Below are 13,545 nucleotides of genomic sequence, written 5' to 3'. Positions count from 1 at the left end.
CCCTCTACCATATTCCTCCACCCACCAATGTTACTACTCCTTCTCCTACGTATCTCCCTCCTCTCCACAATACTACTCAACCCCACAGTCTGCTCTCAAACACTTTACACTCACTCTATACTTTCTTTCAACACTCTCACTCACACACCTCACACATACTCAGAACAGAGTAGCACTTGCTCTCTCCAATGAATACCTCACCTTTTCTCCAAAACGCCTCTACAGTCCAGTCCACCATTTTTTCTCCTGCATGTCTCTAGGTTTTCTGCTTTATCTTTCCTGTCCACTCTTGTTATCACCATCCTTCCTTCTCCCATTGAATGTTTAGCCCTGACCATTCTGGTCCTGTCTTCCCCATTTGGGAGATGTTCCAATAGTCTACATTTAAAAAAAGGGTACTAAGGACCACCCTGCCCTTTCTTGGACACAGCACGACAAACCAGAATAAGGACGACACGTATTGTTGAGTCTCCCAGTTCGTGTTAGGATGCCACATTGCATAAAATTCCAGGTATGTTGGACCCAGGCCCCAGAAAGCCTTGTGGACAATGCAGAGGGTTTTGAATGTAATTCTTGCATCCACGGGGAGCCAATGGAGTGATTTCAGAGCTGAGAGATACGATCCCAGGGCTTGAAGCCAAGGACCAGTCTTGCAGACCTGTTCTGGATAAGTTGCAGAGGGCGGAGAGTAGAGGCAGGTAGATTTAGAAAGATGCTGTTGCAATAGTCCAACCTAGAGAGAACCAGAGCTTGGGAGATAGTGAGCAATGATGTTGTTCTATCTGTGGTTGATGCACTACCTAATTTAGATTTAATAATATATATGAAGGTGATAAAAGGAAGTTTAAAATACATCCTGTCTGAAAAATACAGATAACCCTGCATTTGGCAATTTTAGCTTCCAGGTATCAGATTTTAAGAACCAATTAGCCTTTTTTTGGGTAATTATGCATTTAGGTTTTGAACTTAATTATTTTATTATATTCAAGTGATCTACATTATGCAAACAGGATGATATACTAAGGACGTTTTTGCTAGCAGTTGTGATTTTAATGTCTTCTTGTTGTTGCTTTTTTGATCTACATATCGAAATAAAGCAGAACTGAATGACTGACTGAACTTAAAAATGCTTTCTAAAGCAATCAAAACAAGGTACCACATTCCAAGCACCGTGCACAGTATTGCCGCAGATCCGATACCGACATTTGCTGCTTGCTAGGATTGAAGCCTTTTGCGTAAAAATTATAACCAATTCAGCACTGGATATTTAACTTTGCCCCTAAAAGTGAAGTGGATTTTATTAAAGTGTTTTATATATATGTTTTGAATAATGTACATACCCATGTACATTCATATAGGAAATCATGATTATGAATACTTAAACAAATGCAATGCAATAAAAGGATGTATGTAATACCAACGGCTGTTCTGCTTCATACCGCCTTAATCTAGGAGCGAGTTGTGAAAGATGATGGTACCATAAGTACAGAGAAATGCATAACTATTTTGTAAATATGTTTTGAAGACAACATTGCTTAAACTTAAATGATTACCTTATTAGTTCGCTTGCTGCCTTATCTTTCACAGTAGAAGAGAGAGAAGGAGTTTTGTCTTCAGATAAGTAGACGTGTGGTGGTTTTGTCACTTCTATTAATCAAACAAGCAAAAAGATGATCAACCTCCATTTTTGCAATTTACGTCAAAGTGCACACATAATCAGTAATATGGATTTATTTAAAATCACAAGTGCACAATATTTATGTTGCATTCCTGAATATATAGAACACAAAGTACATCCCTAAACCTTGAATGTTTTTCTTTCTTAGAAGAAATCTATTTTGCATGAAAAATCAAAGCTGAGCATGCAATTACATCCACTAGAAATATAGCTATTTATTTATTTGTATATAGTTCTAAAAGAACGTTTACAAAATATAATTCAGCACAACAATATACAATACATTTACAATTCCAAAATTAAAATAATGTTACAATTACAGTTTGCAATTACAATATTAGCTATGAATTTGCATTTTTAGCCTTAGCCTTTTACACACCAACAGACATCATGCTTCTCTGAGTTATCCAATAGAGTGCCATGATTTAAGGATTCCACGCTTATATTTAACAGGTAGTAGGCTGGATCTTCACTGGCCTTATCGAACAAATCGAATATTAAACAAAGAATGCTATAGCTCCTTTCGGGGGAAATTAAAAGCTAGGTTTATATCCCATCACAGGTGGCCTAGTACAGCTGATCATAAAACTACTAATTAAAATGAATAAATATAGTACATATTAAAATTGCATATAAAATTAACGATTCACTTATTAAAAGAAAGAAGGTACTGCTATTATCTTTCATTGTTTTCCAAACATTTATCAAGTGACAATCGCTCTCTTATAATGCACCACAATCGGTAAAGGGCCATGTCCATGCTTTCAGTTTCTGTATAAAGACAGTACTGGGCCTGATTCATGGAACGTTTTCCTATGGCATTGCACCATTATAAAACACTTCCATGAATCAGGCCCAGTAAGTCCAGAAAGCATCATCGTTTATGGAATCGTAGCGAGAGGCCTTGGGTACTAAGATGTTCATTTATTCAGTACGCATAGTCAAACATTCCGTGAATAGATGTTTTGTTTGTTTATTTATTTATAGCGCGCGCCAGACCCGAGGGTATCCGGGCGCGTGTTCAAGGATACTTTAAGCTTACATGTTACAGTTACACATTTCAGGAAGGTTACAGGGTGTATCAACAGTGAGTGATGTTAGTATGCGTGGTTACATGCGCAGGTGAGTGTGCACAGGGGTGTGTGCACAGTATGCATTGAGTGTCGGGAGCAAGGTGGGTTAAACGGGTGATGAGCGAGGTATGCTTTCGGCTGCAGATTAACAGGTGGGTCAGACGTGAGTAGTCCTAGTCTAGTCGGTTATAGGTCATTTTCTTTGAGCCATTTAATGCAATTAAGTCGGAAGCGTGGATAAGATTGGTCAGACCTTAAGGATGATGGGAGGGAGTTCCATAGCTGGGCTGCTTTGACGGGGAAGCTGGTGCCTCCGGCTGTGCTCAGCTTAAATGGGGGCACGGCTAGTTGGTTGGTGTATGCTTCTCTGGTAGGTCTGTTAGAATTCTCCTTTTGAATCTTTCTGTTAGGTATTTGGGGGCTAGGTCATTAATACTTTTGAAAGTCAGCGATGCTGTTTTGAGTTTAATTTTGTCAGCTGTGGATAGCCAGTTAGATTGTCTTCTGACGTCTGAGATGTGCTCTCTTCTTGGGATTCCTAGGGCGGCTCGAAGGGCGTTGTTCTGCAGGGTTTGGATTTTTTGCAGTGTGTGTTTATTGGACCCTATGTATAGTGCATTGCAGTAGTCCAATTTGGATAATACTAGGGGGCTCTTGATAGGGTGAGACAGCTGGCGGTGGATAGATATGGTTTAGCTGCTCTAATCGGCTTACAGGTGCAAGCGGTGCTAGAGGCCATCGCATTCACCTGCTTTGTTAGGGAGAGGCAAGAGTCGAGGTAAAAACCTAGTGTTTTTACTTCTTTCGCTACTTTAATGGTGTTGCCATCTATGACAAATGATGAGTAGTCATCGTTCAGTCTTTTGATATTTTGTGTGTTCCCCAGTATGATGAGTTCCGTTTTGTCATCATTCAGGCATAGACCATGACGGGCCATCCATGCCTGGATGATGAGGTATATTCTGTTCACCAAGGCCAAATCCTGTTCATAATCCCCCGAAAGTGGGATGAGCATCTGAGTGTCATATGCATAGTTTGTGTAGGTGACACCCAGAAGGTCCAGATCATCGAACAGGGGCTTCGCGAATATGTTATACATAGTCGGAGAGACACAGGATCCCTGGGGTACGCCACATGTGATAGGTACTGGGTCAGCCGCTGCAGAGGTGGAGAAAACCCTCATGGTTCTGCTGCTTAGGAACGATGTGATCCATGCAACGGCATGTGTGGAGAAGCGGGCCGCGGTTTCCAAGTGGGTACAGAGCACATCATGATCCACCAGGTCAAATGCTGCTGAGAGGTCCAGCAGGAGGAGTAGGGCAGTTTTTCCAAGATCTCTCAGCTCATCGACCTGGGTTTTGAGATCGATAAGTGCAGTTTCGGTGCCATGTTTAGGCCTGAAGCCTGACTGTCTGTTACCTAATAGTTGGTGCAACTCCAGATATTTTTGGATCTGTAGGTAGGCCACTCTGTCTAGGATTTTTAGCAGAAATGGTACCGTGGTGATTAGCCTGTAGTTAGTCGGGATGGCGGGGTCCAGGGTTTGCTTTTTAAGGAGCGGGAGGACCCATGATTGTTTAAGATTGTCTGGTATAGTGCCTGATGCAAAGGAAGCATTAATACGTTTGGAGATAAATGGGGAAAGGTCTCTGGCCGCATCTTTTATCAGTTGGGCTGGGCATATGTCGCCTCGACAGTTAGTTGGTTTGAGCGAGAGTATTATTTTTTCAATCTCCAGGATTGTTACTTCGGTGAAGTTTTTATGTTCTGGCTTGGTAGAGGTAGGTGGTTTACCACTTGGGTTGGTTGAGGTGGGTATATTTCATTTCTTTTTCTCAATTTTGGTTTGGAGTGTGGCAATTTTGTTGTTTAGAGCCAGTTTTGCCGTCTCATGTTTCCTCCGGTACTTTACATAAGCGACAGCATCTATCTTTGAGGGGAATCCCAAACGTGCACACAAAGCAACATATGTTGGAAGCTGAATTGTTCGTAGGTCTAATCGGTAGCTCTGCACCGATAAATTTGGGCATGACCTCAAGTACCTCTGAGGTTTTCGATTTTTATGCACCACCATGCTTTAGTGTGTATGTATGAATGATACGGTTTTGTTGCCTTGACAAAGTATATGAGATCAACTTGGCTCACCCAACCTTAAGGTGAAATTTACAATTATGAATATCTATATATATATCACCATGCTAGGCCTGTTTAGATATTGAGCAGGGAAGTAAGTTGTCTTGTCTCAAGTATAGTGCTTTAATTTTGTCTCCGGTTTTTTAACAAAAAATTTGGGGGACTACCTTTGTATAGGTAACTGCACCACCATAGATACATAACAATGGCTTCTGATAGTGGCCAAGAGGGTGTAATTGTTAACCCAATCTCACAGATTAGTTTTATGCTTGAAAATACGCTTTAGGCATAAAAAGTTTGTCCCTCTGGAGAAATATGGGCACCACCTAATATCCTTGTATGTGCTGGCGACCAGTGCATCGGACTGGCCCACTCCGTCCGGATGTAAAGAGTTTAAACCTGTCCCCAACAATGAGAGCACCTGGCATTTGGGGAGCACGTATTAATTTTAATATGAAATATACCTCTTCTGGTGAGCAACTTGCTCTTGAGCGACACCAACTCAACTCTAGCCGAAAATATTCCATAGGGGTAGATTTACTTCATCTTCAATATGCTTTCCAGAACGCTCCTATTTGACCCAGCCAACGTAGCTCTCTCATAATCAAAGCCTCTAGTCCATAAAGGACCATGGGGCAAAAACATTGTTTATTGATTCCCTCCAAAGAGAACCCAGCGGTGCTTCTTGCAAAATTACAGATTAGCTGGGTCATACACATAGCCTTAGTCTTAGTCTTCTTAGTGGCCACTATATACGCATAAATCTTGCTACCAATCATATCTAGGCCCAAATAGGGATAGGATAGGACGTACTCAACCTTACCAAGAGAGGTCTGAAAATCAAGAAGTTTCACTTTTTTAGATGATACAGCCAGTATCTTTGTTTTCCCCATGTTTATGCACATCTCATTTTCAGCCGCATAGCTAATAGGAGACTCAAACATAGCTTTTGCTCCCATATACGTACAAATCAGCATGACCAAGTCATCGGCATACAACATGCAGGGGATGGAGCTAACACCGACCTTAGGGCAACACTCCCTGTTCGTTGTAAGCCGAGTAGGAAGATCAGCGGTAAATACATTATAAAGCAGTGGTGCAAAAGTGCAGCTCTGCTTCACCCCTTTCCCAATAGGGACTGGCCTAGATAGGCCTCCTGCTTCATTCATGCATACACAGGCTTGGGTGTTAAGATGCAATCCTTGTAACACATTCACGATCCATTTCGGGCAGCCTAAATCAAGCAGATTATCCCAAAGCAGTGTTCGGAATGACTGTCGAATGCAGCTTTGAAGTCAACAAACATGGTATAGTATGCACCCTCCTGATTCCAAGGTCCCTCTAATCAAAAAGTCCAGTATTTTTAAGTTATGAGTAGTACTGCAGCCAGGTCGAAATCCGGTCTGTGTAAAGTGCAGTATATTAGCTTCATCTGCACATAACTGAAGCTCCCTTTTCAACGAAGGTTGAAAAGATCTTACCAGTAACGTCTAGAAATGAAAGGAGCCTATAGTTGTCCGGCATAAGCAGGTCGCCTTTCTTATACACCGGCAGTAAAATGGACTGCACCCACGACACCGGGATATTTTGTGTCAGAGACACCTTCTCAAATAAAATTCTTAGTATACCAGGATTCTGTTTTAAAACTATATTAGCAAGTCCATTTGGGCCAGGTGCCCTGGAGTTCTTAAGTTTCATAAAAAGCAAATAAATATCATCTTCCTCAAATATCAAGCGCCATCCCCTAGGCATATATATAGGGTGGGAGGCCACTGTGGTATCCCCACTTTGCTTTCTTTTTAACATGGTCCAGCCAATCGTTTTCTCATACAGGATTTAGTAAGTGTTTCTTTCTATCCCCCTTGGCCTTAGCTAGCAGATCCCATATTTTCCTATGGTCGACAACATATCCTGCCAGCTGGCGTTGAGGGCAGAACGCTTCCTTCTCTTAAGACCTCCTTAATACTGTTTCTTGGCGACATAAATACGCCTGGCCAATGGCTGGGCTGCCAGCCCAGGGTTACGTGCCAGGCATATTTCTTTGGCAACATCATATATATGCAATGGCTCATCACAAAAAGGGCCCTAGCTTTTATTGCTAGCGACAGCTGTTTCAATGGTCAGTGTACTGATCCACTTTTCAATTTCATCACTATGCAGTGATCCAAGTGCAATGAAATCTTTATCCCTCAAATCAGATAGCCAAGTATCAATTTTTTGTAGATGTTTTACAGACCAGCGGATACTATTACCTGGATGATTAATAAGGACATTGGTGCAGCTACTTCCAATAAGTCTAGCATGTTGAAGGCGAATGCACAATATAATCTTATGATCACTGAATTCTATGTGGAAAACCCTTAATTCATTAGTCACAAGTAGACAACAGTTGTTGTCAAAATAATAATCTCGAGTCGCCGCACACACTCATTTCCCTCCAGGTATAGCTCCCCGGGACCATCAGTTCTGCCGTTTAACATGAACAGATCCCATTGTTGCAAAAAGGCCACCCACTCTTTACCCTTGCGGTTACCTGTACCATGTGACATTATACAATTTTTTTAAACTTTACTATAAGCTGCACAGGCATTTTCATCAGTACACTACACATTTAAATCCCATCCCAAAATAATCATATAATCAGCATTTTCTCCTTCACCAGTCAACAAAAGCTCCTCAATAGCAATTTGAACACTGTGATACTGGGGGTATAAATACATTAATTAACAGCATTTTCCAATCATTATCACTGACTTCCTGCCACACCTCGACCGCCAACACATTATCCTCAGCCAGGGAGCCCACCAACCGACAGGAACAAAGGCAGTGATTGATTCCAATTATTAGGCCCCCAAAGGGCCTACCCTTTGGGCCTTTTTTTGCCATAGTTTGATAGATGTAATTTCCCTCAACCTGGAGGGCACTGTCCAGCCAGGTTTCCTGTAGCATAAATATGTCATATTGAGTCAAGGAGCAATTTTTATGTAATAAGGGACTAAAACCACATTTATTCCAGCTAGCAATGGTAATCGGTCAGTATGTCTCATCACACAACTGCTCAGAAAACACCTCTGCCGTGCGCCCTCCCCATGTTGTAGATTCGTACTCGGGGCACATAGCCCCAACGCCCTGAACGGTTGTTCGCACCTTTCTAGGTGTAACATTCCACAGGGCCCCCCTCTTTACATGTTGAGACCATGCTACGGGTCGGCACCGCTGTTTGCCCGGACTGAGAGAAAGGGGCCCTCTTCTGGTGCCATCGAAATTAATACTTTTGCATTAGCAGATAGTAGCGAGACAACGGAAGAGGTGGAAAATTCAACCAAGACCCAGTTCAACATGCTCCCCCATTTCAGAAGCTTTATCTTCAGCATGTCTTCAGATGTGATGTTAGACAGCCAAGGCATGGCTGCCCAAAGTCTCATCAGAATAGATCTATTTAAGAATGGGCTTCTTTCAGTGGTGTTAATCTCGTCCAGCCTTACTGAAGCCCCCAGTCTGAGTTGGGACACTGCACCATTGCCAACAGGAACGTTAAAACCACCCAGTTCATATCCACTCATATGGCCTCCAAGCTTAGAGGACAGAGGGCTGACCAAGGCCATCCAATTAGGGGTCGATGGAATGGTGGAGGCTACAGAGCCAGCATGCCCCCCTGATGTCATTAGAGTATCCACAGTGCCATACCTTCTTTTCTTCTCTTTACACAACTCACTCCTGGAGGGTGCCTCAATGATGTTGATCTTGGGCTGCCTCAAAGAACCTTCACCATGGGCACTCTGCCCTTTCATCTGATCTAAGGAAGGTAGAGGGGTCTCAACAGTTGGCATTGGATGTGGTAATTCCAGATCGCACCCACTTATCAATCGGGCCATGGTGTGCCACTGTGCCCCTTGATCCGTGGTCGCCTAGCATTATTGTGATCAAGGTTGGCATTTTCACAGTTTTCATTCCACTGCCATTTGGTGGCAATCCTCTAGGCTCAAGGTTCAGCCAGATGGATGTACTAGGGCCCAACCCTTCAATAGATCGAAGGGCCTTGTCTTGAATATCAAGCTTGGGATCAGGAGTCATCCTCCGTAACAGCAGCAATATTTACGGGATCTCGAGACCTCCACAAGATATCTGATCCATCAATAACCTCAATTGATACGGATACTCTTCTCTGCCCTTCCTGCCACACTACTACTTCTTTGGTCAAAATCCTTAAGATGTGTAGGCATCACGGATAAGTCGAGGTGGGTGGGGTGGCTTCATGAAAGGTTGGACCTAGCCGTTAGGCTCAGGTAATCTGCACATCACTGTGTGGAGTTTTCGCTGGTCTGAAGCCACTACCGAGCACAGGGCAAACACTGCTTCAACTTTAGCAAGTAGGTCAGGTCAAACTGAATACCCATGTGTGCAGGCTCCCTACTGGATGAAGAGTGTGCGTGGCAGGGGCTGATTTCTGCCCCGAACTCATCCCTACAGGATATCAATGCCTCTAGATTTGGGCTAGCTGACATATTAGAAGACGTGGTGACATTCCGCTTATTTTGATGCATCGCAAGGGATTTACGCATTATACCTTTGCACAAATTCATTAGTCATACAAAGTATTTTGACCTCTGCTAACCGCGCATGGCACACAAATACCAAAGAATTGACTGACTGGTCAGATACCAAATCAATTTTTGCCAAAGCGGCTATATTTATTCAGTAAAGAGCCAAAGTGAATAGTAATGTAAACATACAATAAATATTAGCAATAGTTTGTTGTTTGTACAATCATGACCCAATGGCAAATTAATTATCACAAAAAAGTATAGAAATATCACAAAATTATTGGCACATTTGTCTCATGAACCAGGAAATGGCCAAAAAGGCCAATTGACCAAGAAAAACACATTTGCCTAATGAATGATCCACAAGAAAATGATATGCATTTGTCACAAAAAATTATAGGCCTATTTGTCTCAAGAACCAATATGTGATCAAGGAAGTAAAATATCCAAGAAGAACATTGGACACATTTGCCTGTCAGAATATGTACAAGAAGAACAATTGACCTCGAAAAGCATTTAACTCATTTGCCTGCAAAAGGCATTTAACTAATTTACCTGCCAACCAAACTCATGTCCCCATCGAATTTAGGCTGGAAAGTATAAACGCGATCATTGAGGTAATCCTTCTCATCTCTATAAAATTTCCGATGCTGCCTCAACTTAATCTCGTCTTGGTATCCTTCTAATATGTCATACATTTTTTCTAAGTTTTTATCTTTGGTGGAACTAGGATTTTTCATTTCTGAGATTTCTTGCTTTGGCAAAAATTGATTTGGTATCTGACCAGTCAGTCAATTATTTGGAATTTGTGTGCCATGCGCGGTTAGCAGAGGTCAAAATACTTTGTATGATTCATCTCTATGTGATTTAGGGAAGTCACCAGGCCTTTTACTTCTGCAGCAGGTGCTTTGAAGTGATCATCTATTTTTCTCTTTGGCATTACTGCAATTACAAAGGTTTTGCGCACTCCGCAAATATGTTCCCTATCTCGCCTACAAATTCAGTAGTGATCCATTGTTATCCAATGAGTGCTGCAACCAAAAAAGGAGAGTATCTTGAGTGATCTTGGTGGAAGCAAAAGCCATATGTGGGGGTCTTGGTGCTGTCATTAGACCAGGTTCCTTGCTATAAGTGCCCATATATAAGGTGTTATCAATGGGATTACCATTCCCTGCAAAGTAGCCTATAATCCTGGTTTGTGCATCATGTCCCACATTTCCACTGGCCCCACCTTCCCTTTTCCCCTTTTTTGGCTTTGGGCCCTTTCTTGTGGATTTCCTTGCTTGAAGTGGGCTCCTGGGGCATTTTCCCTTTAAAGCCGATCTCGCTGCGCTGCCCCCGCCGTGAAGAGGATTTAGGTTCCATTTCACTTGCTAAGGAATGTACACAGGGCAGTACAAAACAGGTGCCCCAGTATAAGCAGGAATTCCCAGTAATGATTATGCTGTAGCGTGATACAAAAGTAAAGATCCCTAAACATAGGTGTAACGAAGTCGGACTTGATCGTGAGCAGGCAATCCTCAGGACAAATCATGCAATCAACGAGGAACACATGTCAGTATATGTGTTGCGGTGGCGGAGATTCAAGTACAAAACACCATTAGAGGATCAAACACAAGCACCCCTTTGGTACAAGCACAGGAAGTAATGAAAGGAGCACCGCCAAGATGAGCAAATGTCAAACAACTTCGGTGTAGTATTCAAAACAGAGAAGGCAAGAGCATGGCAAAGGGCTAAACCAGCCTTTCCAGCAGTGCCTTACCTCATAAGTGTACTTATCTCAAATGTATGCGGCAAAACATGTGTGGGTTCAGCGTTATATTTCCAGCCTTGAATTCACAATGGGGGAACCAACAGATTGGCCTCAGCACGGGCTTCACCTCTGAAACCCGGAAACACAAAACACACTGCAGCACACCGCTGCGCTCCACCGACGGGCCAAGTCTTGTATGGGAAGCCACCTCCTTCTCCTAGCGCAAATGTAGAAAGACTCGCGACGAGTCAGGAATACCATGAAACATACTGCAGTACACCAAATATATCGATTGAGCCACGAAACAAAAAACACATTTGCAAACTACTGTTGGTTTAGTACATTCCATCATACAATATTTTTCGATCTTTGCCTTCTGTAAAGACATGAGGGGGGTACCTGTACTTCTGCTCTCTTTATGGTTGGGGTAGAGGCACAGAACACACCAGCCAAGGTTCTCTATATGGTAGCTTGAACGAGCAACCAAGGCGTAAGCTCTCAGGAGGTTGATGCAGGCTGGTACTTAAGTACAATGAGTCCCCAAACCCCCACAAAGGAATGTCCATGTACTAGGTTAGGTGATAACACGGCTTCTTTATATAAAATAAGGGCTCAGATAAATACATACATATAAATGGTAACACTTTGTACTTCAGCAATGATATTCTAATGATGGCAATACAATATATAACTATGTGGTACCACACTATACTTTTAGATTCAATTTAAAATGCACCCATTGCTGGCAGTTTAAAATCATAGTAATCATAAGCAAAGTGACTTCATAGATCAAGGAAGAAAGGCAGATAAGGTAGGCAGTATACTTTCTTTAGACTTAAATAGTGATACTGTGTGAGGTCCCGCCCCGCCACCTGGGCAACCTGTAGGAGAAAAGGTAGGGTTTACCTTTTCTAGTCTATTACAGCCCAGTCCATAAATGTTCAATAATGTTCTGTTTTACTCCCACAGGTTCCACTACCCCCAAAGTATCTTTAATGCCATAGAAGAACAGGATCCAAGACGAATTTGGGACCCCTGGATGATTCCTGAGGCTGGAAGATGCTCTTCCTCATCAAAGTACCTTTGGTGCCTTGGAAGTCCATATGGTGGAGTTTCTTTGCTCGACAGGACCCCTTGAAGGTGGACCCCTTTTGCAAGAAGGAGTCGCTGGGATGCTGAGGCCAAAAGAAAAGGAGGAACAGACAGTGTTGGAAAGGCAGCACATTCGGTCTCCGTTGGTGGGTCGTCACTCCGGCAGTGCATAGCCCACAAAGGTGAAACTTGCTGTGGACTCTGAAAAAAAGGTCTGGTTGAAGAGGATAAGACCTTTGGGCACCTTGGATGCCTTCCAGTGACGACAGGTGCAGTGGCAGAATTAGGTGTCAGGTTTCAAGATTTTATGGTTTACCGACTTCTGGTTCTTCGGTGCTGCAGCCGCAGAACAAACCTCTGGATGGCTTCTGGAGACCTGGACTCAACCAGTGGACTGGACTACGGACCCTCAGGGTGTCTTTTTTTTTTGGTGGTGGAAAACCGACCGGTGGACCTTCCTCTGCACACAGAAAACTGGGATATTCTACGGCTGGAAAAAGTGATCAGTGTCAGGGATGTCCCCTGAAAGATTCTTTGATCAGGTGGAACTATCGCAGCTCCAGGTGTCAAGCATCATTATGCCAGGTTACCCTCTCTTCTGGGCGATATGTAGCAATCTGGCTTCTAGCGGTCACGAGCACTCCTCCGGATCCTGGGCGACACAAGTGGACTTCTCCGGATCAAGATGTCAAAGCACTCCTCTTCTGGACCTACAAATACCCCTACTCCAGATGACAGGCACACAGGACTGGCTTCCAGCGTACTTCTGATGAAGAGTAGGCGGTTCACGCTAGTCCCTCGTAGCTTGGGAAGAGGTTGTCTATCCAGGCCCTCTATTGGATCAGTCCTTGGAAGAACACAGCAGATTTCAGATTTCAATGAAGAATAGCAGCAGCAGACTTCTTCCTCCAGCTGAGCTCCAGGGAACAGCTTCTACTTGCTTCAGCTTTGACTTCAGCTTCTGAACAAATTGGTAAGTGAGGGGTTCTTAGTTATACCCATTCATTCTCCATGCACTCAGGCTGATCCAGGGTCAGTCAGCCAATCATACACAAGTGCATTCATGCAGGCAGCCAATCATGCTCACAGGCATTCAGGCCATTTACCCAAACCATTTACCGAAACCGAACACCCATAACACAGAATGTGGATTGCAGTAAGCTCCGTGAGAAACTTGACTGTATTCTCCCACCTACTCTCCTGGGATCTTCCTTTCAGGTGGCCACGAAAGGGCCATCGCTTTGGATCCTGACCCTGGGATGGACAAGCGAG

The 13,545-nt window shown here is 43.2% G+C and overlaps 1 protein-coding gene across 1 annotated transcript in view; it reads right to left on the bottom strand.

Annotated features, from left to right (window-relative positions):
- The window catches only part of LYST (lysosomal trafficking regulator), a 3,942,656-nt gene that overhangs the window by 1,515,676 nt on the left and 2,413,435 nt on the right, over window positions 1-13,545 (bottom strand). Inside the window, exon 36 of the mRNA XM_069606985.1 lies at window positions 1,554-1,647. Coding sequence (XP_069463086.1) covers window positions 1,554-1,647 — 94 coding nt within the window. The remainder of the gene's footprint in view (window positions 1-1,553; window positions 1,648-13,545) is intronic.

This window comes from Ambystoma mexicanum, chromosome 4p (genome assembly GCF_040938575.1).
Source record: "Ambystoma mexicanum isolate Mex_15411 chromosome 4p, UKY_AmexF1_1, whole genome shotgun sequence".
NCBI classification, from domain to species: Eukaryota; Metazoa; Chordata; class Amphibia; order Caudata; family Ambystomatidae; genus Ambystoma; species Ambystoma mexicanum.
This window is presented reverse-complemented; position numbering and strand designations above follow the sequence as displayed.